The 25,688-nt window shown below is 39.7% G+C and overlaps 4 protein-coding genes across 5 annotated transcripts in view; 3 read left to right on the forward strand and 1 right to left on the reverse strand.

The window, feature by feature from the left end:
- shisa8b (shisa family member 8b) overlaps positions 1 to 6,236 on the forward strand; it is a 40,154-nt gene extending 33,918 nt beyond the window's left edge. The window contains exon 7 of the mRNA XM_079372405.1: positions 1,259 to 6,236. Within this exon, the coding sequence (XP_079228531.1) occupies positions 1,259 to 1,815 (557 nt within the window). The 3' untranslated portion in view covers positions 1,816 to 6,236. The remainder of the gene's footprint in view (positions 1 to 1,258) is intronic.
- A 1,034-nt stretch (positions 6,237 to 7,270) lies between these two features.
- LOC306842109 (desumoylating isopeptidase 1-like) lies at positions 7,271 to 12,128 on the reverse strand. The gene is made up of 6 exons (XM_079372175.1): positions 11,992 to 12,128; positions 11,810 to 11,831; positions 11,375 to 11,444; positions 11,092 to 11,201; positions 10,582 to 10,704; positions 7,271 to 10,215 (listed from the first exon to the last, which is right to left on the reverse strand). Exons 1-6 carry the CDS (start codon positions 12,077 to 12,079, stop codon positions 10,131 to 10,133), a joined length of 498 nt encoding a protein of 165 aa, XP_079228301.1. The 5' UTR covers positions 12,080 to 12,128; the 3' UTR covers positions 7,271 to 10,130.
- Positions 12,129 to 12,412: 284 nt separating this feature from the next.
- On the forward strand, positions 12,413 to 17,645 carry xrcc6 (X-ray repair complementing defective repair in Chinese hamster cells 6). 2 transcript variants are annotated; one of them, XM_079372171.1, is made up of 13 exons: positions 12,413 to 12,516; positions 13,470 to 13,559; positions 13,844 to 13,956; positions 14,039 to 14,180; positions 14,441 to 14,692; positions 14,856 to 15,042; positions 15,149 to 15,335; positions 15,431 to 15,599; positions 15,995 to 16,156; positions 16,254 to 16,383; positions 16,539 to 16,639; positions 16,757 to 16,873; positions 17,067 to 17,645. In XM_079372171.1, exons 2-13 carry the CDS (start codon positions 13,487 to 13,489, stop codon positions 17,264 to 17,266), a joined length of 1,833 nt encoding a protein of 610 aa, XP_079228297.1. In that variant the 5' UTR covers positions 12,413 to 12,516; positions 13,470 to 13,486; the 3' UTR covers positions 17,267 to 17,645. The 2 variants fall into 2 exon arrangements, with proteins under 2 accessions (XP_079228297.1, XP_079228298.1); XM_079372172.1 differs by lacking the exon at positions 12,413 to 12,516 and adding an exon at positions 12,551 to 12,693.
- Positions 17,646 to 17,702: 57 nt separating this feature from the next.
- On the forward strand, positions 17,703 to 22,673 carry LOC306842108 (uncharacterized protein). The gene is made up of 8 exons (XM_079372174.1): positions 17,703 to 18,034; positions 18,277 to 18,391; positions 19,196 to 19,273; positions 20,773 to 20,823; positions 20,924 to 20,974; positions 21,079 to 21,129; positions 21,402 to 21,452; positions 21,589 to 22,673. The coding sequence occupies exons 2-8, from the start codon at positions 18,346 to 18,348 to the stop codon at positions 22,311 to 22,313; spliced, it is 1,053 nt and encodes a 350-aa protein (XP_079228300.1). The 5' UTR covers positions 17,703 to 18,034; positions 18,277 to 18,345; the 3' UTR covers positions 22,314 to 22,673.
- Positions 22,674 to 25,688: the final 3,015 nt, after the last annotated feature.

Consider the following 25,688-nt stretch of genomic DNA (forward strand, 5'->3'; position numbering starts at 1 on the left):
GACTTTTTATGAAACATATTTAGTTAACCTGATTGTCTATTGAAATAAATCCATCCAGTCCTTTGTTTGTGGTCTGCAAGAATCTTACCACACAGAGATCAGTCTCTTGACCACGAGCCTGACTAACTACGTCACCACTGCACGCAGGCCGATGACAGCCGACATTTCAGTACCTGTATGTTTTTAACTTACACTTAAACAATAAATTAATAATTATATACAGTACTATCTAACTTGTAGTGTAGTGTAAAAATTGAATTGCATACGACACAACGACATGAACAAACTGATCTCGTAATGCAAGTGAAATATCTGTAACTTATCAACAGACCATCATCTAACGTGAAAGTCACCATAAGCTGCAGGTCATAACAGATCAAATAAGGCTGAAACAGGAAACCCCTCCGTGTATTAAATAAAGCAAGTGTGGGTTTGTACTGCTTAGACATTCAAGTTTCCATTAGCGGGGAGGGTTTTTTTTTTATTTCTTCTTTTAAGTTTCATGGTCTGAAAACTTTTTTAAATACTTATTTGGAGAAGAGAAGGGGGACATTGCCGACAGTTTGGAGCCAGGAGGTCCTAATAAATGCACCAGGGATTAAGTCTGATTCAGTCTCCAGTGTTCCTAAAATGACAGACTCCGTGTTTGCACATTGGCAGTTCATTTTAGGCTACTTCTGCGGTGACTCACGACTGAATCAGACTGTGACAAATTGAAAACGACTCTAAAGTATAAACAAGTTTAAGGAGGCCAAAAATAGAAAGTGTTTACTTAACTGGCCTAATTGTAAAGGGTTACGAACAGAGGCGACTACAGTAAGTCAAAGGATTACTCTTGTTAATCCTACATTTCAGATTGTTTTTTATGGCTTTGGTAATAATTCCTAAGGGAAATGAAAACTTTATAATCCTTAAAGTAATTGATGAGATTTTAGCTCTACCTTAAAAAGCACACCAAATATATCAGGCTCCTTATTTAAGCATGAGGTGACTCCCAGCAGGCAGCTCGGTGTTTAACCTGTCACTCATAGAGACCGTTCAACAATCAATCTTCTCTTGTTTGATCTTCATGCACCAGGAAATAAGTTTAGAGACTAAATCAGACTTATTAATAAAGAGTCTGATGGATTAAGTCACTTTTTTCTTTAGTTTGACAGAAACCTTGTTACTTGTTACTTGTGTAATGATATACAGGAACTCACTGATGGATTCTGTGTTTTCACTTTACTGTACTCACCCTCCCCTGTTTTCTTTACAGCACACAGTGCGTCTAAGAGCTACTACAAGAGCTTCCCGCTCATGGACTTCTCTCATTACCAGCCGGTGGCGCCTCCTGCTTTCCAGCCGGTGCCCGTACAACCCAAAGAGAAGTCCTACATCCACACAGCACACCACGACCTCCAAGCTCCTCTCTCCATCTCCATCCCATCCAGCCACCTGGAACACTCGCACCTTCCCAAGACCACCACGCACCCCATGCTCTCAAGCTCGGCCTTCACCGCCTGGGAGCCGACTGCCCGACACGTCCACCGGCAGATTTCGGCCCCTGCGCACCCTGCCTCCTCCTCCGCCGTGCACAGCTCCAACCGTAGACAATTCTACTCGACCAGGAGGCAGCAAAGCATCGAGAACATGCCAGACCTCTTCAGACAGCCTCCCTACGGAGGGATGTACAGAGGAGCCGGAGAGGGGTCAAGGCATGGGCAGCATGTTCAGGGACAACACCCTTCCCAACACCCGTCTCAGCCCCCCTACTACCACCACACGAGACAAAAGAGCTACTCCACCCACAGTACGACTGAGGTGACCGTCTGAGTGTGAAGGCTTAATGCAATGTCAAAAGAACACTGAAGACACTCGTCTTTGGGGTTAACGCAATGCCAGAGTTTGGGACAGTTTTCCCAAATGATGAGACATTCAGATTAAGTAGGATGAAAATGAGGTGTTTTTAGAAAGTGGGAGACTGTGATACTCGAGAGAAAAACAGCGTAGAAGAACCACAACTCTTAACAGAACAGATATTTAGTTAGGAAATGCAGCAAGCTGGCTTGAAACCTCTCTCAGGCTCCTTTAGATCACACAACCTTCACCGCCACAGTTTTGACATGAAAGTGTGGTTTCAACAGGGCTTTTAGGAAAAAAGGAAAAGGAAGACGAGAGCAGAAGATGTTTTCTTACTGTGGTAAGGTTTATATATAATGTTGGTTTCCTGTCCGATTCGTCAGGCATGCACAGTGAGTTTGGGTTGGCCAAGTAACTATGGTTAAGGTAAGGTCATTTGTACAAGCAGCTACAAACAACAAAACCGTTCTTTGACAGGTTTAGTTGTTAATAACATTCATAATGAGCCTGTATCTGACAAAAACATATAGTCAGAGCCTGACATTATACACACAATTTGTACAAACCATGCATCTCTTGGCATTTGCTGGATTTTATGTAAATGTGGTTTATAACCTTTAAGATCAATTTCTTGGATTTTATTACAAGATGTTAAACTTTAAAAACCAATTACTTGGATTGTGATGGCACAAAAATCTTTAAGCTTCATTGGCAACAAGAAGATACTTCCCGTCCCGTCTTTCTTACCAAATGTAAGACGGAAAGATTTTTTTTTTACCACTGTGCAATATGGAGGCTCGCATTTAGCTTAGCAACAGCTACAGAAAAGCAATAATTACATTTTGCTAAAATAACCATTCATAAACTGGCGAAGTCGAGCAACAGTCACAAAAAACATGAGTGAAGTTCCTTCCCGGAGCTTTGTCAGGATATAGTTTAACAAGGATTGAACAATAATTCATCATCTTAGAGGGGCTTTATGGAGATCAGGTTACTGCTTCTCCTTGTTTCCAGTCTCTGTATTAGCTAAACTAACGAGCTGCTTACAAATGTACTCAACAGACAAGAGTTTTTATCAACACTTCTAACTATAAAGCATCTAACTCAAGACCATTAAGACACTTTGCATGATTGCATCAAGCCACTAAGGGCAGAAACACAAACAGATCTATCACAGAGATTCATGCTGGATTACTTTTCTTGTCAATTGAGTTTTTGCGCACACACTGGATTACATTATTTGGACTGAAATTATTTTCCCCTCAATTGCAGCTCTTTCAGTGTTTTTTGCACCAAAACACCTCACAAAGTCTACCAAAATATATCCTGTATAAAAGCCAGATATCTCTTTATAAAAAATGCAATGACTATAGGGAATAAAGCATCAAACTAAGTGTAATCCATCAGGCAGTAATCTGGCTCCAGAGAAACTTTCTGTACTTATCATATTCAAATCAGAACTCTAAAACTGCATCTTTGAAGGCTGATTAAATTTACTTCTCTATGAAATGGAAAACCTTATTTGACTGGATTACATAAAATCATTCCAAAACTAATTAAGGCATTAAAATGTGGATTGATTTGAGAAGATTTAAGGATTATTTCATATTGACTCCATCACATACAATTTGGTTACAGAGTAATCGCAAATCATCTCAAGGGAACACAATTCAGGTCATCGTCAGGCCCTGCAGACGCTTTTATATGCAGGTTTTTTTTTTTTTATAGGCTCCCTCTTCTTCTTCTTAAAACACCTCCATGCACAGATGTTTGCTCCTTGTTTCTTTCTACACACATTTTGGCCTTTCCCACCCTCTCTCTACGATGCCCTGCTTTTTGTACCATCAGGCTCCAGCACACATGGACTGCATCCCCCAGGGTCACATTAACTCGACAGAGAGGACAATACCACCATCATGTCAGCTCCCATCATCCTCCATCCTGACCAGAGAGGGGAAGAGTGGGAACGAGAGGGACATAGTAAGAGCCAGGGGCTGGGACTCTTTAGAAAAGAATAAAAAGGGAGGAGAGAGTATAGAGGAAAATAGAAAAACAAAAGGTACATGACTGCGTGTTTTCCTTCCTCCGGGGGGAAAGCGAAGGAGTCACTGTGGATCTCGGTCTCTCACTACGCAGCTGTCTGGGTCAGAACTTCGAGTGTGTGGATGTATGTGGATGCCTGTGTGTAAATTCTCTCCCCCAGGCACCATTGCAGGGGAATTCGCCGAGGCATTTTGAAGCCTGGAGCATGAAACATTTCTCATTTTGTCTCTGATTTGTGCAACAGTACAGTCAAACTGCCCACTGTACTTGTTGGTGAAAGTTTGTGGCTGCTACACCCTCGGGACCTGCGTGATGAAGTGAACTGTTAATGATTGCACACGTGTCCCGAAAATTCTGTATGAACGTTTGTGCAATGAGGGTATTTTATTATGCTCAACCCGTTCTTTGGCTAAAGTTTTAAGGGCTTTTTGTAGCAGCCGCGGTGTCATCGAGGACACATTTCTGTTTTGCAAATGACAACACATCCAACCACTTTACGTTATATGTATCAGGACACCTCACAGAACAGAGAGCAATTATGTAAAGTGACAATCAAAACCTTTCTTTCTTCTCTAAAAACACAAAATGAATGCATTAAATCACCGTCCAACAAAATTTATTTATTTTCTTTAATGTTTCTCAGCTAAATGGCACAATTTCATGATTTTTCATTACGCATTAGAATATGTAAACACACGCACACTTTTTTTTAAGTTCAAATTATTAATTTTATTAATCGAAATTAGACTCAACAAATGAATTATGTTATTTTAATTCCCTGTGCTGCAACATGTGGCCATAACATGTGAGTTTTTGAAAATAAAAACTGAGTCAGTCCTCTTCCTCTGACGAGCTCTGCAACTTCAATCACACAAAACAGACACACGCCGGGCAGCATGCTGAGAGAAAATCCAAACGTAAAATCCAATCAAATCCAGTTTCAACTTTAGTTCAACCCCTTCAAATAAACGTGTGATCACCCCCGAAGGCCCCCCATCAACTGGAGGAGGTGTTTCACTCAGGTGCCTAAATATGAATGCAACCAAATACGCTCCATGTTCGCCCTCATGACCTCGAGATCTGACTCCCTAATCTAAACAAACGATCTCTCGGGCAAAGAGAAAATAGTCTCAGAGATGACAAACAACATAGTGGTCAAGAAACTAAACACTTGTTACCCCATACCACCTTTTCAGCCAGTGCAGCAAAGGATTCTGGGTAGACAAGATCTGCTCTCATTGCTCAGTGTTTGTGAGTTTTAAAACGTTGGAATCTGCCAGTTTAAAGGGACGAAACATGTTGAGGGAATTTTTTTAGCAATAGAAATTCTTTGACCGGGGAACGTGCTTCCGATGTTTTTTGTTTTTTCTCGATATGAACTCTTTGCTGTTCCTCCACCTGAAACTATTTACCTCTTTGTAGATGAAACAAACCACTTGCTTTGGCTGATTTGTGGTAGATGTTTAACCTAGTGTGTACATTATTAAGGTGACATTTTCCAGAACAAAATGAGGTTTAGTGCATCTTTTTGTTCTTTTTTTTTTTTTTTTTTAAGTTTCATGTAGTGCAAACCTCATCAGTGTTCTGCTTTATTTATGAAAGCTGTGTGAATATGTTTATTTAATGTAATTTTATATGTATTCTGTTTGAAAAGGGCTGTATGAAACAAGTCTTTTTATTTCAAAGTGTATTTATAATCGCTGTCGATGTCAAATTTAAACAGAGTGCGTGTTTTCATGTTAACATGGAACATGATGCATATAGAGATATAGATTAGCTGAGTGGTAAAATTTTAAATGTGCAATAGAGGAGGATTTAGTAGGCCTGCTTCACTGTTTGTGGGTTTTCACACAAGTGGAAAAACACGGTGAAAGTAGCTTTAATTCAGACAGGTTGTCAACAATTTTGTGTTTTGTAATTACACCACCCTGACAATGATAAATGGGACGCTGTGGAAAAAACCAGCAGCGTGCAGTATAAATCTAATTTGCAGTGAAACATTTGCGAGCATGCACCTGTTTTTCTTTGTTTGTTTTTTCAAGCAGCAGATCAGAGTGAAATATGTACGTCTGTAAACGCAACAGAGATGTCATCAAGTGAACGAGCGTCTGTTTTATAAAAGGAGAGAAAGCAGAGCCATGCTAAATGTATAAATGCAATCACAGTAGAAACTATATTGAAAGAGTGTTGGTGTGAAATACAGTATGGAGCAAAAAAAAAAAAAAAAGGTGTATATTATGTATGTAACTGTACTTCTTATTGCAACAAACAGCATATTTATACAGGAAATGTTCTAGAAATGTTGTCCGCTGAGGATTGTTTAGTGACTGATGCCACTTTTGGAGATTAATCATTAAAGATTGTAAAATATATGTGCTTCTCGGGTCTGACTTGTGAGTTGTTGAGTTGAGTTGTTGGACTATTGAGTTTTGGTCAGCAGAGAGAGTCGATCAAATCAAACCAAACAGACTTCTGAACAGAAGCAGAAAAAAAGGAGCTTATAATCAATCCTTTTTAATAGCAATATGTTTGTTTCCGATTGATGAATGGTCAGATTTGGATTTGAGCTTGTGACTTTTCTAGTCTTCACATTCACACACTGATGAGAGAGCGCCACAGGACTGAGTCCTAAAACCTGGAAGGTAGCGTTTAAGAGCCATGAGGTCTGTCCCCTCTAACTCAAGGTCAAGGTCGTTAACACAAGCTTAAGAAATGCACACATTCATTCAGCCATCAGCTGGAGCAACTTGGGGTTAAGTGTCTTGCCCAAGGGCACATCAGACGTTGCTGCCTGCAGGAGCTGGAGATTGAACCCTCGACCTTCCGATAAAGGGACAGCCGACTCTACCACTTAGCCCCAGAGCGTCCAAAGCACTACCTTTCTAATTAATAGATAACTTGACTGGAGATTTAGAGCAAAACCAAAGTTTTCCCGACAGCCTCGGAGCAGCGTCTCTCCGCTCTGACAGAAGATTGAAAACATTTTCAGAACTTCCCCTGCAGGGAGTTTAAGCAGTCCCAAACATGTCCCACTAACCATCAATTCACCCTTCAAGTTGAGAATTGTAACGTAATCACATTTCAGATTCATGTGCTGAGGCAGAAACTGGCTGCCCCTGCTGCAGTGAGCCTGCAGTGCCACCTAGTGGTGGTTTTTTAAATTACATTTTCCAAAGCATATGTTGTTTTTAATCTTGAAATATAATGTTGCATTTTTATTGACTGATAAAGTCTCAATTATATAAAAGATCATGATCTTCATATCACGGACTAAATAAGCATCCCCCCTTCGGCCAAATCATATACATTGATTGTAGTTATAGTGTGAAAACAGGGAGGTGATGAGCCCTCCTTCAACATAACAAAGGTCAAAGGGCAACAACTCTGAGATACAAAGAGTATTTTAATGTCACAACTCGAGTTAAGTTTCACATTTCACATATATGACAAAGTACAGGGTGTCAAATCTAACATAGTTCTGATGAGCCCTTTACAATCACAACTTCTGACGCCTTTTTAATAAAACCTGAAAGCTTCTCCAGATTCCTCCCTCCTGTGATCGGCTTGTATGTAAAGAAGATTTGAACAATTAGAATCACCTTTTACACATTTCATTTACTTCAGTGCAAAATGAAACAAATCCCATCGAAATCTTACACTTTCACATTTTAAAAATGACAGGTGACTTCGAGTTTAAAATATTTACATTTCTAAAAAAATGTATCCTCTTCAACTCCACGCGGACACCCTGCAGCGTTAGCAAGAAGGTTTAATAACATTACATGAAACAACACTGTAATGATTCAATCAGTATTGTTATGGTTTGATAAGGAGGAGGAATAATCTGAAGGTACAAACATTGATGGAGTCTATTTTAAGTCAAGGAAGGATTAAAGGCTAACGCTGGTTAGTTTAACACCGTGTGTGAATATAACTTACTGTGAGGAGCTTATTCAAGTCAATGGACGCTTGATGTGAAGTCATATCAGATACAAACGCTGGGTATAAATCAGTCTGTGTATAAAGAAACAGACTGACGTACAGATACTGTGTTTGAATGAAGCGTCTACGAGCGTACAAGCCTCAGACTTGGTTTCTGAAACCCCGAATGAAGAGTACGAGAGCTGTTTTCATCCTTTAACTTTGACTGATGATGGCTTTTTTCTCGGACTGCGGTCATGTCATAATAATGACCTCGGACTAAAAACTTCAACTCATAATGACATGTTGTAAAGAATAATAAAAGAAAGGACCAACATACCACCATATATATACGTATATGTATATATGTACAGTTGTGCTCATAAGTATTCATACCCATACTAAAATTAACTAATTCTCAATTCTTTTCTACAATTAAGCTTGGATATTGCGGATACACCTATACTAAGGGAGACACAGTTGTTACACACCAATCCAGAACACATTTTAATTGGGCTGATGAGGATTATGTCATTTGTTATAGTATTTCTATTTTCACCCCTGTTCAAATGTATTCATACCCTTGTCCTTCTGAAGTACAAAGGTAAATATTTTTCCTGGTTCAGGTACTTTTTCACTCCATAGGTGTGTCCAATTAATTAATTAACAATTGAAAGTGAATATTGGTTGCCAGAAAGTTCACTGGCCCTATAAATTAAGGAGTATTGGTGAGTCCACTGTCAGTTTATCATCAATGCCAGACTCGACACCATGGTCAAACAGAAAGAACTGAGTGAGGACCTAAGATCCCGTATTGTGGAGGTGCACAAGGAAGGTTTGGGTTACAAAGCAATATCCAAGTGTTTTCAAGTCCATGCAGCCACAGTCCAGAGTATTGAAGAAGTTTAAGGCATTCAACACAGTGAAGAACCTTTAAAGACCTGGAAGGAAGCCAAAAGTGTCAGACAGACTTGCTAGAAAATTGGTTCGGGCCGCCACCATCAACCCACGAATCACCACCAAGGAGATGTTGCAGGGTATCAGTGACAAAGGAACCAGTATCTCCAGACAAACACTCCAGAGGACATTGAACAGGGCAGGACTCCATGGACGCCGACCATGGAAGACTCCATTGCTCAAGCCTAACCACACAAGATCGCGTCTTGACATCGCCAAAGGTCACCTGAATGAAGAAGAGGCCTTTTGGTTGTCAGTTCTGTGGTCAGATGAGGTAAAGATAGAGCACTTTGGGCACAGAGATGTCGCTTATGTTTGGCAAAAGAAGGGTGAAGCTTTCAAACCAAAGAACAGTGCAAACTGTCAAGCATGGAGGAGGAAGCATAATGCTGTGGGGCTGTTTCTCAGCGAGTGGGACCGGTAACCTCGTTAAGGTGGATGGCATCATGAGGAAGGAACAGTACATCAGTACCCTCCAAGAGAACATCCGACAGTCAGCGGCAAAGCTTGGTCTGGGGCCACAGTGGATCTTCCAACTGGATAATGACCCCAAACATACCGCCAAAATGGTCAAGAAATGGTTTGAGGACAACACAGTCAATGTTTTGAAATGGCCAAGCCAAAGCCCCGACCTCAACCCTATCGAAAATCTGTGGAGGCAACTCAAGATGAAGGTCAAAGCAAGAAAACCAACCAATTTGCAGGTCCTGGAGAAAATTTCAAAGGAGGAGTGGGCCGAAATCCCAGTGGACCTCGTAGTAAACTACAGGAGACGTCTTGAATCTGTAATAGCAAATAAAGGCTATGCCATTGATTATTAAATCATGTTAGAAAGAGGGGTATGAATACTTCTGAACATGAAATTTTTTGCCAATTTGTTAAATAAAGCTGAAATAAGAATGAAATTTGTCAGCAAGACATATGTTATATTTGTGAAAGCCTATTTCAACCTTTTTATGTAATTAGTTGGAGAATAAATGAATTTAGCAAAGAAATACACAAGCAATAGCAAAACGATGCAAGGGGTATGAATACTTATGAGCACAACTGTATATGTGTATATATATAAGCACTAACGTTTTAAAGAATTTTACTAATTTGCAACAAACTGCATACATGGACATCAATAGGGGATCTTAACTGTGAAGCCCAGATGTGCACGGTAAAATAAGGTGAAGTGATGAGGGCATCAATATAGCAGGAATCAATAAAGTGGAATAATAAGTCCCCTTATTAAAGGATGAAACTGTGTATTTAAAAAGAGATGTCATCAGGATACGGCTGGTTGCTGGTGGTGCGTGTCCCCCCCCTCTCACCTGCGCCCGTATATGACAGTACTTTCAAGATCAACCAATCAAATCTTGATTTTAAAACGGTTGTCCACTTATGTTGTTGCCTCCAGGATTAACGGCGACAGAGTCAAGTAAGGGACGGAGAACTTCACCAAAAGGCCTGAAAAAAGAAGCACGTGAGAGAGTACTGTTACGCTGAAAACAAAAGACAAAGACAAATGGGTCAAAAAAAAAAACAACCTACCCATTTACATGAAGCTGTGTATCATTAGAAACATTGAAAGTTTTCTTCATGTGATGCAAAAAGCGCCATATCACATCACATGAAGAAAACTTCCAGGCAAAGAAAAACATATTTTTCTCGTCTCAGGGCAAAATGAGGGCTGGATTCACGACCATTCAACACTACTACCATGTTTCTAATGTTTCTAATATTGTTGAATGGTCGTGAACCATGTTTCTAATGATACACAGCTTCATGTAAATGGGTGAAGTATCCCTTTAACTAATTGATCTGCGGACTCACGTGGCAAGAATTTCAGCTGGTAGGTCTGTGATGTACGACGGGATCTTTTTGCCGGTGAGGAACTGAGCCACGTCGCTGCTGAAAGTGTTACAGTTGTGCTCAAGCAGGTTGTATTTGTCACCTCTGTGCAGGGAGACAAAAAACAGGGAGGAAGGGAAGAGCAGATGTACAAATAAAGGGTCAATGATCGAGAACGATTCAGCGGCAGGAAAACACAAGATAGAGACATTTTGATGGAGCAATAACAGATAGAACTTAAAGAGACTTTAAATGCATCATTTTGAAAAGTTAGTGGAGCACTAACCTAAAAAAAACATTTCTATGCAAATATGAACTTCTATATTCCATATGTAAGCTTAAAATTAGATTTTAAGAACAACTTATTGCAAATAAGGACATAAAAGCCGACCTCCAAACTATAGAGTAGTAAGTGATATACTAATGTTCATGTCCTGTCCTGGAAAAGCGACCCCTGACCTTTCAGTTGGTCCAGTTAGGGTAAGCATTTACCTGTACGTTGACTCTCCCAGTGAATTCAAATATTCCTTAAATATCTCTTCGGGCACCTCAGTGGAGCCCAGATCCACGATGGAGTCAGGATCACCCAGTGGAGTCCCACTCTGAGACAAACAGGACACACACATGGACACCTCAGTTGACACCTGGTTACCCAGACTTTGGAAAAATGTTTCTTGACAAGCTTCATTCTAAGTATTTACGTTATAATAAATAAAAAGGACAAATAGCTAATGTTGTTTTTGTTTAGTATTAAGAGGAAGTATAAATGTCTTACAGGTGGACAACTGTTGATGCCTCCGCCTCCAAAGAAGAACTCCTTTCCATGGACCACAATGGCAGTGTGCCTGTGAGACAAATCAACATCTTATACAACTAACCAACAAAAGTAGTTTCTTTAAGTTCACAAGATCTCTAGTGTTCAGGAGGGATGGAAAGATTAATTGTGATAATTGATTCAAAGCTGTTACATCAGTACTCTGAAAAAGGAATCTCAATAACACGGTGAACTACACAAATAACACAACCAACATGATGCAGCATTTAATCGACACCCCAATGAGAAGCTCCAATCACCTGCCCTTGATGAGAGAATAAAAACTTCATCATTTATCTACAGTCTCATTTAGCAAAATAAATCGTGAGAGAGTCGTATCATGAATAGTTTCATTCCTAGTTGTTCAGACAACAACAGCCAGGAAGTCACACTCACCAGACTCCGTCCAGTTGTTTCCCTGTGACAGGAAGAAGAAAAGTGAAATAAGTAAATCAAAATGAGCTGAATCCAACTGTATATGTGCAACAAATGTGTAGTAAAGGAGTATATAATCCCAACCCCATGTTATACAGAGTTCAACTTTAAATCAACAAATAGGTGATTGAGCAGATACTGACCGAGCATGACAGGACTGAGCTGACGGGCCATCCCTCTGGACAGGTCGTAGATGTACAACAACACAGGGTAAGAGCCTGTTTGCTCCATTTATGTTTCTATTTTACCTTTAGTTAAAGAGCTGAGTCACTCCCACTGTCAGGCCAGCTGGCAAACACAAACAAACTTTATCAAAAAGTTTGCTGTGAAACTTTAACTTGAAAAAAAAAACACAGATAACGAGCTGTCTCAAATGAAAAGTTATAAATAAATAATTAAATATAAATATTAGCCGGGTAGCCTGGTGGTGCTAACAGGGTGACAATCACAACACAACTGTCAAAAAAAAGTGCATTCTCATGGAGAGTGAGTGAACCCTTTCCGGTGTCCGCCGCAAGCAAATCCCTCCTACTTCATTTTGATTGGCCAGTAGTCAAAACGAACTATGACGCACCATGCAGCGTGCGCGTTCACGCTGCTGAGCGCGCCAGCCATTAAAAAGCTACTTGCCTGGACTTGTATGTACAGAAAGTAAAATAAGACAGCAAGTGAGTGTGTTTACGCGTCTTCAGTAATTACATTTTGTATTTAGGTGATTGTTTTTGTGCGTTTCAGCCACACAGTTTGCATGCTTGATTAAAAATACTTTCGTAAACTAAGCGACAGCATTTTATATACTATTGAAACCAAGAGTGGCTAACGACATGCTAAGTTAGCCTCTCAAGGTAAACACAGGAGGAAGCATGGACTTAGTAAAGATGGACTTAAGAGAAAACCTCAGCTAACTGTGTTGAAAGAGCAAATTATTATTTTATCTCAATCTCTTCTTTTAGAAATTGGCTGTAACCTTTGTAGTTTCCTTCTGCTAAGTCTTGATTCATTTCATTGTTTGTACAAAGTGCATGTCAGGTGTGCCATCCTCCCAAAGATTGTTCTAGGACTATCAATATCACGATTAATCGAACATTTAAACTCGATATCGATTAATGAAGGATTATTTTGTTGTTGTATTTCATAGTTAACTGACATGCTGTCTCTACTGTAAATATGCTCAACTATTAAAGCTGGGATCTTGTTTCTATAGAAAGAATGAATATCTGATGAACTATTTTGTGGTTATTTAGTGAATATTTGGAACAGAAATCAAAGCATCGCTTGAAATTAAAACAACACATTTTAGTCTGAAATTAACTTCTCTAAAATAGAGGAAAATTAATAACTCACATTTCTTGTAAAAACTTTTTCCCGAGTGTTTACATTTGATTTCCTTTTATTCAGTGTCATCAAAATGTGTCCAAACGATGTTATTGATTGGATGTGGCGTCATGTGACTCTGCCCTAAAAATAATCAAAATAATTAATATGGGCAAGATGACGCCGAGTAGCGGTTCTGAATGCTCTACTGTGTATTTTAAATGTCAGATAGAAGCTGCCACAGGTAATAAGCTATAAAATGTTTGTTGTTTTCTGTCCTTATAAATAATGTTGAATTCTTTGACAGAACTATAAGAGGTACAAATGGCAGAGTGGAACGCCTACTATCAGAATGAGGATGAGGAGGAAGAGCAAGAAGAGGGGGAACAATCTGGAGGTGAAATTAAATATAAATAATGCTGTTTCATTAATTGCCATTAGTCATTCTGATCACTCTTCCCAGCTGTTTTTCCACCACATAACATTTATGTATTTTTATTTCACAGATCTGTGAACTTTTTAGTAATCACACTTGTGTGCAGTTTGGTATTATAAACGTATACTTAATTTACGTCGTTTGGATTTGTTTGTTATCAGATAGTATTTGATTTAAAAAAGTTAAGAAATCCTCTGAACCTCTGAAGTTACTAAAGAATAAATCCGGCTGTATGTCCCTGTCAGGAGATTACAAGATCACAGGGAGGGACAGTTTGGTCTTCCTGGTTGATGCCTCCAAGGAAATGTTCATTAAAGGAGAAGATGGACAACCCTCTAACTTTGACATGACCATGCAGGTAAGAGGTGGCCTTATTAAAGACTGTCCTGATCCTGATTGGTTGTTTTGATTTTCCCTGATGTTTTTCTTTTATTTTGTAGGTTGTACGCAGTGTGTACACCAGTAAGATTATCAGCAGTCACAGAGATCTGGTGGCTCTGGTTTTCTACGGCACCGAGCAGAGCAAAAATCCAACAAACTCATTCAAAAATGTTTACGTGTACCACGACCTTGATGAGCCTGGTAAGATGCTGCATTGTTGTTGAGATTTACACAGGATCAAACTTTCTGCACAAAAAATTCAGCCAAAAATATAACCTGGTCAAATATTCCTCTGAGTAGCTTTTTGTTGTTGACAACATTTTTATTGACAAAAGCAAAGACTCACTTAAAACTACCAAAGCGAAACTACACAATATCATGATCCATATCGAGTTAACATAAAGCCCTTTTTTTTCTTCTGTATTTCTTTGTCTATCATCTGACATGTGATCTTTTCTCAGGTGCAAAACGAGTGCAGGAAGTTGACGCCCTGCGAGGGGAAAAAGGAGCCCAGCTCGCAGCAGAAACAATGGGGAATGGGAAGACATCATTGGGGGACGCCCTGTGGTGCTGCGCCAACCTGTACAGTGACATCAAGCTTCGCCTCTCACACAAGCGACTCATGATCTTCACCTGCAGAGATGAACCTCACAGTGGGGACAGCGCCAAGGACCGACAGGCTCGCACCAAAGCCAGTGACCTCAAAGAGACTGGTACGTGTGTACTAAAAACTGCTGAGTATTTCTTTTGTATGAATGCTCAAAGGTTGTCCTGGAATATTTGAAATTCTTTCGATGCAGTTTTTACAGTTTGAATTAAACATATTGCAGCTTTAATATCCTGTATGTAATAGACTCTTTTCCCTTTTTCTCTTAGGTGTCATCATTGATTTAATGCATCTAATGAAACCAGGTGGATTCGATGTTGCGCCGTTCTTTCGTGACATTGTAAGTCCTCCAGAAGATGAGAGTGAGTTGGGGCTGCAAATGGAGCCCTGTGACAAGCTGGAAGATCTGCAAAAGAGGGTGCGGGCCAAGGAGCAGAAGAAGAGAGCCATGGCCAGGTAGAGCTCAGTGACGTGTAGAAGTCTCTTCTCCCTTTATTGTCCATCTTTGTGTGTGTTTTTTTTAATAACTTTTACATCATCCTGCCCTCTCTGCCAACTTCAGATTGAACCTTTGTCTTGGCGATGGCTTAAATGTAGCAGTGGGACTTTATGCAACTGCAGTGACTGCTCGGAAACCAGCTCCCATCAGACTTTACAGAGAAAGCAATGAGCCAGTCCGCAGCAAAACCCGCACCTTCCACACCCAGACCGGCAGCCTGCTGCTGCCCAGTGAGATAAAGAAAGCCATGGTGAGTGAAAACACACATGATCGTGTACTTTTTGTTTTGCTGTTTGCCAGTTCATCTTGAAAAAAAAGTGTCTCGTCCTTGTGTCTCTGTTGTAGACTTACGGTAAGAGACAGATTGTGATGGAGAAGGACGAGGTGGACTCCATCAAGAAGTTTGAGGACCCTGGACTGTTTCTGATCGGTTTCAAACCCATGGAGGAGCTCGAACTTCACCATCATATCAGACCGGCTGTCTTCCTCTATCCTGAGGAGGGCGAGGTCAAAGGTAGCAGCGCTTGTCGACTGAAAATCCTTCTTCTTTTTTTTTTTTTCTTTTTTTTTACTTAGATGCTTAGTCTTTTATTTAAAGATCCAAAAAATTATTATTCATCAGAAAGTTTTAAAACATAAATGTTAATTTTACACAGTCAAACCTATAAATGGTAGAACCAGAAAAAAAAAAAAAAACATATTTTCCCGTGGTCTTTTTTTTTTCTTGAGCTGTAACAAATTGTTGAAACCAAACTTTTTGAACATGTGAGTTAATACTTTTGATGAAAATAAGAATGATCATTTCTAGTGCTGAGAATTTAACACATATTTTTCTATGTATGTTAAAGTGAATAACGGTGCAGTGTTGCATGTTTGCTGAACTGTTCTATTCTCTGTTTTCCTCCTCAGGCAGCGCTTGTCTCTTCTCTGCCTTGATCACAAAGTGCAGCGAGAAAAACGTGTTCGCTTTGTGCCGCTGCATCGCTCGACGAAACTACTCCCCTCGATTTGTTGCCCTGGTGCCTCAGAAAGAACAAGTCGACAACGGGAAAGTACAGATTACACCTCCAGGTAATATACGCCAACTTCTGTCCTCGTATTTATCTTTTCCCTTCATAATAAAATCTGGTGTATTACTGAGCTAGATCTCCGTCCTCGTCCGTGTCAGGTTTCAATGCCATCTTCCTGCCGTATGCGGATGACTTTCGGACCCTGGATGCTCCCGAGTGCCCGTCAGCCTCAGAAACACAGGTGGACAAGATGAAGGACATCGTCACCAAGCTGCGCTTCAAATACAGGTTCCTGTTTTAGAGCTGCTTGATAAGTAATGAAATTGTTGAAGTGTATTTGGTGTTGTTTTGCCTTTTTAAAATGATATCATACTGAGTGATCATGCTTTGTTTTCATTCCTGTAACGTCTCCATGTGTTTGTCATTCTTTCTTATTATTGCAGGAGTGATGCTTTTGAGAACCCAGTCATCCAGCAGCATTACAGGAACCTGGAGGCCTTGGCTTTAGACATGATGGCTCCTGAGGACACAGAAGACCTTATCAGTAAGACGAACATTAAAAAAGCTCTGTATATTTTATAGTACAGCTTGTTTAGCTGTTCTTGTTCCTCTTCTCCTTCTGTGTGTACTCACTCATCTTTCCCTCTTTTCTTTGTGTCAGTGCCAAAGGTAGACCAGATTGATCGACGTCTTGGACCTTTGGTTGAAGACTTTAAAGATCTGGTCTACCCTGCCGGATACAACCCTGAAAGCAAACCAGCTGCCAAACGCAAAACAGGTCAGAGCTGGGAAAATCAAAACAGAAAAATTGGCCACATTTCTGTAACTTTGTTGTTCTGCATTTGATACCATAGATTTGAGTTTCCTTTCTTAGAACATCTTGTTAAAGTCACGTGGTAACTTGGTGCTAATTCACACTGAAACGTTGGTTCTTTTTGATAACACATCTTCTTTATGAATACATTTCACAGCTGATGCCGGAGGTGCAGCTGAGAAGAAACCCAAAGTAGAGTTGGGAGAAGATGAGCTGAAGGCCCATTTACAGAACGGCACCCTGGGAAAGCTGACTGTACCGGTGTTGAAGGAGGCCTGTAAGCAGTTTGGGGTTCGAACCACCGGGACCAAGAAACAGGAGCTAATCGATGCACTTACCGCCCAGCTCGGGTCGTGAGGGGTTACAAATAACCTCAGCCTTTATAAGCAGACAAACATTTTAAGATCGGTGTTTTTGATGTCACATTTGATTCCAGGTATACAAATAAGTCCTCTAACGCCCTGCACTGCTCTGGATTTTGAGACCAAACTGTTCAAACGCATATGCACGTAATAGGATCAAACATTTGCTTTTACCTCTGTTTTGGAGGTCAGTCTGGTTCAGTGTAGCTAAGGGCCAATGTAAGGGTTAAAATGTCACTGCACATAAATCATGTTTGAATGAAAAATAAAATAAAAATGTTATGTGTTCAGGTAGCTTCAGACTCCTTGGGTTTGGATTTAAGCATTAAATGTTTTTGTATGAATTGGAATAAACTTCTCTTTACATAAAAATACTATAACGAGTGATGATTCACGTTGCACTGGTTTTTAAATTTTTTTTTATTGCCCTGTTCATACTTTGTTCTTTTCTAATTCCTTCGTGAGTCAGTATACTGAACACATTGAGCAACCTTTCAGGTTCTTCTTGAGGCAGAGAAAAAGGTGTGTCCGTTCTTAGTGAGACGGCAGCACTATCAGCATACCTGGACCTTCACACTACTTTGTTTTCTCTGCACAATAAAGAGCAGTGTTCCCAGCTGAGGGCAGGCCAGCACAGGAGAAAGTTTCCACTCAACAGCAGGAAGAAAGGACCGCATACAACATGGACCTCGTGTTGGTATCATGAGGTTATGAGTGGAGGTAAATGTCACTTCTGCTTTAGGTTTATCTGACTACGAAGCAGGTAACACATTTTAAGAAATAGTTTATTGCTGTAGGATTATATGTTTTAGAATGTATTTCCTCAAGGTGTTGTTAACTTTCCATCAAGCTGAGTGATTATGAAGAAGTATTATTATTGTTTTAATCATGTAAACCACCTAACATTCGTTATTATTAAAGCTTGAATCAAGATGTTGCTGTTTCGTGGGTTGTTTTCTCAATGGGCGTGTTTGACGTGACATTTTGGTGCTTTTATTTTGAAAGTTTGAGCGGAAGTGCTGAAACGTCTCCCACTACTATAAAAGTGACTGAAGTTCCGTCAAAAGCGCAGAAATGGAGTGTCAATGTGACAGAGAAAACCTTGAGGATGCTGCAGCAGGTGAGACTGAACTTCTTTCGACGAATAGACTTTAACTTTAACACATAAATTTATGGGATATACTAAGAAATAAAAATGATTTTGAGCTTTTATTCTTTCAAAATACAAATTAAAATAGGATTAGTCTTATATTGTTTTATGGCCGATAGGAGTTTAATATTAGCACATCACTTAATGATCAATATTTAACTCGGGTATAACTTCAAGTAAAAGCCAAAATATTCCTGACTTCCGAGTAAGCTTTTCAAAATAAGTACGATAAATCAAAAGCTGTTTTTTTTTTCTTTGACTTGTAAATCTTGACTATATCGACATTATTAAAACGCATTTTATTGAATAGTTCAGGATTCAATATTCCATTTGTTTGTAATTTTTCTGTCTGTATCTGCATACATTAAACAAAAGACAAAATGCTGTTTTCCCAGCCCCAAGCACTATGACAGAAAGTAAAAACATGTGACATGTAGACACACACATTTACATCACAGTCTAAGGAATGATATATGATTTGTGTCTAAGGAATACAATCAGTTCTAAAAGTACGGTAAACAATAGAAATACAGCAGATATTTTTAGTTTACCACTTATGAAAAAAAACCAAGTATGATGTACAGAGTTTAGATGTAAAGATTAAAATGAAAGGTTTTATTTAAACTTTAAACCTTCATACACAAACTTACCCACAATAAGCCCTGAAAGTTTCCCTCAGATTAAGAGCAGTAGGTCGAAGGTTAGTCACATGATAAGTTGTGTACAACATTACAGTACTAATGACGTGCTTTCCTTCCTCTTTTCTCTGTTTAGGCTGGTGGCTGAATGGAAGCAATGTCCAGATGGGAGCTTTTACTGTAGTGGGATATCTTCTCTACAGATTCTCACAGAGTCAGTAATCCACACGTACACCTTCTTATGAATTCAGAACAACTGAGACTTCCACTGACACAGAAGCCGTGTTGTTAAGATGCTACTCTTCAGAGGATGAGCACTTTAAAAAGACAGCGACAAAAAGTCAGCTTGTATGAGAAACGGCTTTGAAGAGAACAGACGGATGGTTATTTCAGCAGGGTCGTTCTCAAAGTTTTATGCGATGCAAATTTACATGCAGTGCACCAATTTGCATGAATGGATCTATTCATTCACTGATCAAAAACATACTGTTCAGCCAATCAAAAGACCAAATCCAGCTGTAAACTAATTCATCATGTATGCACATTGACAAGTGTTGGCTCTGTTTGCAGACTCAACATTTATTGTCCTGATGCATTCAACTACTGAACCAATGCAAAAACTGTATGTAAATCTGTAGATGTAAATATTTCTTATCAAATGCACATTGACCTCTTGATTGTGAAGCATTACCTGAAAGATGCAAGATGTCTATCACAGAGGCCTTACAGTTAGATCTGTTTACGTTTTTTTTCTGACATGATGAAAGATTTTAATGAAAGTCCAAGTTAGAAAATATGAAATGAAACAAACCCTGAACTTTGAAGTGATAAGGATCCCATGTGAATTCTGCTTTTCACTATGGGTCTATTACTATTATGAGTTATTCTATACAGTCTGAACTGCACATGTAATTGAAGTATGTCACTGAGTAGAAGTGATAAAGCATGTTTTTGTATGTCAGGGAATGAAACACAGACCTGTTCCATGTAAAGTGTTCACACACTAACGGTCTTATGTTTGGACATGTAGATCAATCAATTTTTCCTTGTATTATACCAATTTATAACAAATGTTATCTCAAGCTGCTTTAGAAAAAGAGCAGGTCTAAACTGTACTCTTTTTATATTCGACTTAGAGCGGTATAGTGGAGGGATAAGTTTTTATTTGTTGGTTGGTTTAACCAACGTTAATTATTGAAGTTTGTTCAGTTAGAGCAATTAGGCTACTAAACTTCAAATTCTCTTTCAGTTTTCAGTTTATTTCTTGCATTAACATGTGTCTATTTGCGCGGCGGAGATGTGACCATGAAGTATTGAAATGCACGTCCCCACTAAAGCAATAAAAGATGCAAACTCAGACCAAATGACGGACTAGTCATCTCTCATTCTGCATCATGGTCCTGGAGAAATGGCACTAAGCCGTCCAAATGTGGTCCAATCGTTCAGTGAAAGACTTGTCCTCAATGTGTTGAGAGCCCTAACCCTAACCCTGTGCTGAGAGTGGTCCACATGTTTCTGGATTCATGTTATAGCCAGGGCCGAACCTTCCTCAGGACAGCTTCTTCTATAAATGCAAGTACACGTCACAGATTTGAACCTCATGTCTCAATGATCCTACTGGTGGACATTTCGGTCTTACTCTACGATACGTTTAACGATGACATGAACCTTAAACAGATGGATAGTACTGAAAGTCTTCTGTTTTCTCTGCAGCACTCCCAGCTCTGATCCGATGGCCGATACGTTTGTTCTGCTCTCTTACTGGTGAGTGAAGTGTTTGTGAATTGTCAGATGTCAGAAATTGCCTTTGTGTTTGATGGGAAACACAAAGAAATCAGAAGATTAATGAGTGTGTCTGCTTTAGGTCTGTCAGCCCTCTGGGGCTGGGTGAGCCACCTCGTGGGAACGCTTCGAGGTTTATGATAAACAATCATTCATTTTTGATGCATCTGAAACAAGCACGTCTCAGGTCACCTCTGAATAAGTCGTGCTTTACCTTTCTCTCTTTGTCTCATTCAGGAATCCAGAGCTTGTGTAAATGGCTGTCTCGAGTTTGGAAGTTCTTCGTAGGTGAGTGCGGCCTGTGTTTGTGTTGAACGTCGTTTACTCTTCCCTGTGTGCTTCAAAAAGGCCTTTAGTGAAGGTGAACATGTCAGGGGGAATTCACAGTTGGAATGGGTAGGCTGGGAAAATGAGAGGAAGTGAGTCAGAAACTCACCACACACATGACAGCAATTTAGTATCTCAGGGGGCCTTGGCTATTTTAGAGATAGATCTACATAATAATTATGGGCCTGTAATTACAGTTAAACCGTATAAGTGTCAATCTGTTCCTCCATCAGGATGTTCCTCGAAGTTCAAGTGGCTGGGTGTCGTCATTCGAAAAATCACAGGTTGGTTTATCTTAGTTTTTCTGATAATTAACTCTCGTAAAGCCGGTTGGGTTTTAAGCTAAGAATCTGTGTTTCTGCTTTTTTTTCTTTTTTTTTTTTAAATGTATCTACTAAAATGAAAATGTAATTTCTGCAGGTTCATCAAGCGATGGGGAACTGGAGTCAGAGATAAATCCAATCAACTTACCAGGCCTGAGGCTGATCCTCCTCGGACCCACTGGAGGACAGTCCTCACTGTCAGATACTTTGTTGGGCACGAGGAAGACAAAGCAACACATAGATCATGTAACAGAGAGCACAAAGATAAAGACGCTATTCGATGGGAGAGAGCTGACAGTGATTACCACCCCGGATATTTTGGGGCCTTCTTTGGGGAACAACAAAAGAGCTAAGGAGGCTCTGAGGAGCCTGCAGCTCGCCAGTCCTGGACCACACGTCTTCCTGCTCATGATCCCGGCTACTGAGTCGAGCGCAGAGATCAACCAGGAGGCGGCTCAGGCAATCCAAGCCACACATGAACTGTTTGGAGAAGGGGCTGTGGAGCATATTGTCCCTTTGCTTACTCACGCGGTAAATCGAAGCCGGAAAAAGACAGACGAAAAGCTGCTGGGTGGGGATTCTGGGGGTCTGAGACGGGCTCTGTCTCCTTGTGACCAGATGCCAGTTCTGGTGGATATCAGTCCGGACCGGCCTGAGGAGGAGCAGAGTGTGTTGCGCAGGCATCTGCTGGGTCGTGTGATGGAGATGAAGGCAGTGAGAGGGCATTTTGTGCACGAGCTGCAGAGGAGGGAGGACCGCATCAGGGAAGAGCTGTTAGCTGACATGACCTCTGAAGTGGCTGGAAAACTGGGTCACATGTAGACAAAGAGATGGGGTCGGTCACTCATTCTACTGCTAAACATGCAATTTCACAATAAAGCGGTTATTTTTTGCACAAGGTAATTTGGCTAATGTGCTTGTTGTTTTGTTTGAATGCACTACCACTGGCTGCCTTTGGCCTCCATTATTAGATGGGTACATTTGGTTACCTATACGCTGACTCACTCTTAATATTCCTATTCTGATGTGTTATAATGATGACAGTTTACGCTTTCGTTTAAACCTGAGTCGATGCTTTTTTTGTTTCCATGCTTTGTGTTCTCCGCCCTTTTGTAATTTATAAGAAATATTCAACATAAAAACTGATCAGGGAAAATAAACTCAGGTTATACTGCCAGCTGACTTCCATGTGTTCAGTGCAATCTTCGATATCGTGTTTTTTAGTTGTGATTGTTCATAATTAATGTTCTTTACCGTGTTTGTCTTATACTGTTTATCTTTCTACAGACATATACACACTCACTTTCAAAGTCATCCTGGTATAGACACGTATGCATCTGTTTATTGAACGTCCCTTTAAAAAGATTCACTAAAGATCGTCTCTCCTGCTCTTGATTTTGTTGACTGGAATCCAAATATGATGACCTAAACCAATGAAATATCCAAAGGATTTGACCTCTTCTAACCTCTGTCGTGTAGAAAAACATTCTCTCTCCAAAAAGTAATTACCGTCCTCTTGATCAGCTCTGGCTCGGGGATCCTGTTTGAATAGCTGGAGGAGGACAGTGAAGAGCAAATAGTTTGCTCATCACGCTCTCTCACCATCAGGAGTCTGAGCCTGACCACGAGACAGATGGAAAGAGAGATGGTGCTAAAGATGAAAGCAGCAATTATCAAGACACACCATGTGTCAGCATCTGTTGAGCTGTAAGAGAGGAGATTTGGAAATGTAACGTTTTCTGAGTAAAGGTGTGAACAATGCCTGCAGCTGCATGTGTACTTTCTGTCTCCCACGTCACACAGCTGTGAAATCAGCTTTCTTGACTGCCATTGGACGGTTGTCGCCATCAAAGACAACTATTATATCTTGGATTTCATGTCTCATTCTTTGCTTGTATGTGCACAAATAGCTGCAACATTACACTACGACATACAGAAAAGGAATCTCAAATATACCAATGACTAAATATGTCATGGTTGTCATTTTCATGACTCATCCCTCATGGGATTATTCAAACACATTAACTGAGAATCAATCAAATATTTCAGCGTGTCACTCCGCCCTCATCAAAAAACACAGCATGGACAATAACATCATTAAGTAAGCATGACCAATTACACACCAGGAGGTCAGAAACAAAGAATATACCAACAACTAAGTTCTGTATATAAACACCAACACGGCTCCTTAAAAACTGATTTTTAAAAGATGTTTTTGTGGCCTTTTGATGTTTAGGACAGGAAAAGTTGCGAGGAGAGAGCGGAAAAGAGCCAAGATGGGATTCAAACCCACAGCCGCTGTGTTGAGTACCATCATCTCTTTACATGGGGAGCCCAACACCACCTCTAAGCTACCAGTGCCCTGTCCCTTCACACAGATCAGAACAAAAGCAAATAAAGACATTTCATCTTAACACATAATTTCCAAACAGTTAGCGTTTGATCCCTTGTGTAATGAATTCTGTGAAATGGATCTGTTGTAAGTGACTTTTCTCCTGCTTTCCCATTTTTAAAAAAAATATTCACACAAAGCAAACAAATTGTCAAAAATGTTCTCTTCATGACTTCAATCTCAGCGAGGAACAATTTCGAACAATATATCTTGCAAATAATGATATAGATACTTTTAAAAAAAAATATTCTCATTTAATTTAGCTCGTAGTATCAGGTGTCAGCTCATCCTCGGACACTCCTCTTTAGCTTCCTGATTAATCATTTACATCTGAACTATTCATGCAGCGATCTACTGTGACTATTGTATGTGTTAAAAAATGGAAATATTAAAATAATCTAACATTCATAAACTTGTCCTTCTTATAATTAGACAGGTTCTCAGATGTGGCCAGATCTCTTATGCTCGTGGTTTTTGTACATGAAATCTTGAAATCTCGACTCTCTCATATCCAAGCAGGCAATTTTTTTGATGATTATTATTTGACCTTACTTTAACTTTAAGCTTTTGTTTGCACACTCTTCCAGTAAATCAAATATTTCAGATGCCCCACAGCTTCTCAAGGACAAATCCCAACCAAATGTTTTTACTGGGCCACCCTGCTGCTTGGTAACCCCAGCATCCTGCCCATTGTTCGCTCTTATGAAATCTTTTGTAACCTGACACATAGTTAAAAAGTTTCGGCGACAACACCCCCTTGAAGCTCGACTGGCTGAGTCTCAAAATATGAATATTTATCAGTAAATTAAGTTGTTTCTCCCCTACAGAGGAATGAAACCTACGCTATTTACCTGCTTTAAACACATCATATTTCAAACTACACAAAGTCTCCATTTTTGCATAATGCAGTTGGTTACTAAAGCAATATATGACAAGAAGAGTGTCAAATATCAGCACCTCTTTGATATCACCCATAAGCCCAAGGATGAAGATAATCTCAGCTGTGCTGATATCCAGCTAAACAGTGTGACCTCCTGTGTGATAATGCATTCATACAACAGTTCGTTTTTGTGTCTAAACATTGAGAGAGAGAAAAAAAATACCCAAGTGGATTGACTGAAAGTGGACTTTGTATTTATATGACAGGAGAGGTTGTTACTTGTCAGCACACAAGATACCCCAACCACGGCCTGAAAGAGATTAAAAAGTGTCTTTGTGTGTGCTGACATTTTCTCCTGCTAAAGGACCGAGTGTTTCTCTTTTGAAATCTCAGCCTAAAGGTCTTACATGCAGTTCATCCCGCTGTGGATTAAAGAAGACTTATCAATTTATGAAGTTTTGTTTTTTTCCAATAAAAACTTCCAACTAAGTCGTAGGACATCTACGGAGCCCCTGAAGTCACAAAGAGTAAAAAATAAATTAACTTTTCTTACTTTTTGAGACTTCAGGGGCTCCGTAGCCAGCTGGCCTTTATGAGACACATTTCTCTATTTTAGTTCACACAAATGAGATAATTTCTGCCTGATCAGCTACTAGATATTCACAAGGTAGTTGTTACGTTGTTTTCCATGCTGAACAAATGATGGATGTTGTAAATTAATCAAAACAATAATGCTTGATTAAGGCCAAAAATCAAAACAATGAGGTGTTGTAAGGGGCTTAAAAGTTTCACAGCTCTTAGTCTTTACAAAACTACTATAGGCAGAGTGATAATTATCTATGTGCTTATAATGTCTCCTAATCATGTATGATTTGTAAAAATAGAAACAATAAAAAGCTTAAAATAGACCTATAGCCAATCAAAA

The sequence above is a fragment of the Symphodus melops genome (genome assembly GCF_947650265.1).
Source record: "Symphodus melops genome assembly, chromosome: 21".
Lineage (NCBI taxonomy): Eukaryota > Metazoa > Chordata > Actinopteri > Labriformes > Labridae > Symphodus > Symphodus melops.

Excerpts from the sequence above, each read along its gene's own strand:
- xrcc6 (XM_079372171.1), top strand. The coding sequence starts at position 13,487 with ATGGCAGAGTGGAACGCCTACTATCAGAATGAGGATGAGGAGGAAGAG. Across the intron at positions 13,560-13,843 it reads AGAGGGGGAACAATCTGGAG|GAGATTACAAGATCACAGGG; the intron begins GTGAAATTAAAT and ends TGTCCCTGTCAG. Across the intron at positions 16,157-16,253 it reads AGTACAGATTACACCTCCAG|GTTTCAATGCCATCTTCCTG; the intron begins GTAATATACGCC and ends CGTCCGTGTCAG.
- LOC306842109 (XM_079372175.1), bottom strand. The coding sequence starts at position 12,079 with ATGGAGCAAACAGGCTCTTACCCTGTGTTGTTGTACATCTACGACCTG. Across the intron at positions 10,705-11,091 it reads CTGGGAGAGTCAACGTACAG|AGGTGACAAATACAACCTGC; the intron begins GTAAATGCTTAC and ends CTCCCTGCACAG. Across the intron at positions 10,216-10,581 it reads CCAGCTGAAATTCTTGCCAC|GCCTTTTGGTGAAGTTCTCC; the intron begins GTGAGTCCGCAG and ends TTCTTTTTTCAG.
- LOC306842108 (XM_079372174.1), top strand. The coding sequence starts at position 18,346 with ATGGAGTGTCAATGTGACAGAGAAAACCTTGAGGATGCTGCAGCAG. Across the intron at positions 20,975-21,078 it reads CCTCGTGGGAACGCTTCGAG|GAATCCAGAGCTTGTGTAAA; the intron begins GTTTATGATAAA and ends TGTCTCATTCAG. Across the intron at positions 21,130-21,401 it reads AGTTTGGAAGTTCTTCGTAG|GATGTTCCTCGAAGTTCAAG; the intron begins GTGAGTGCGGCC and ends TTCCTCCATCAG.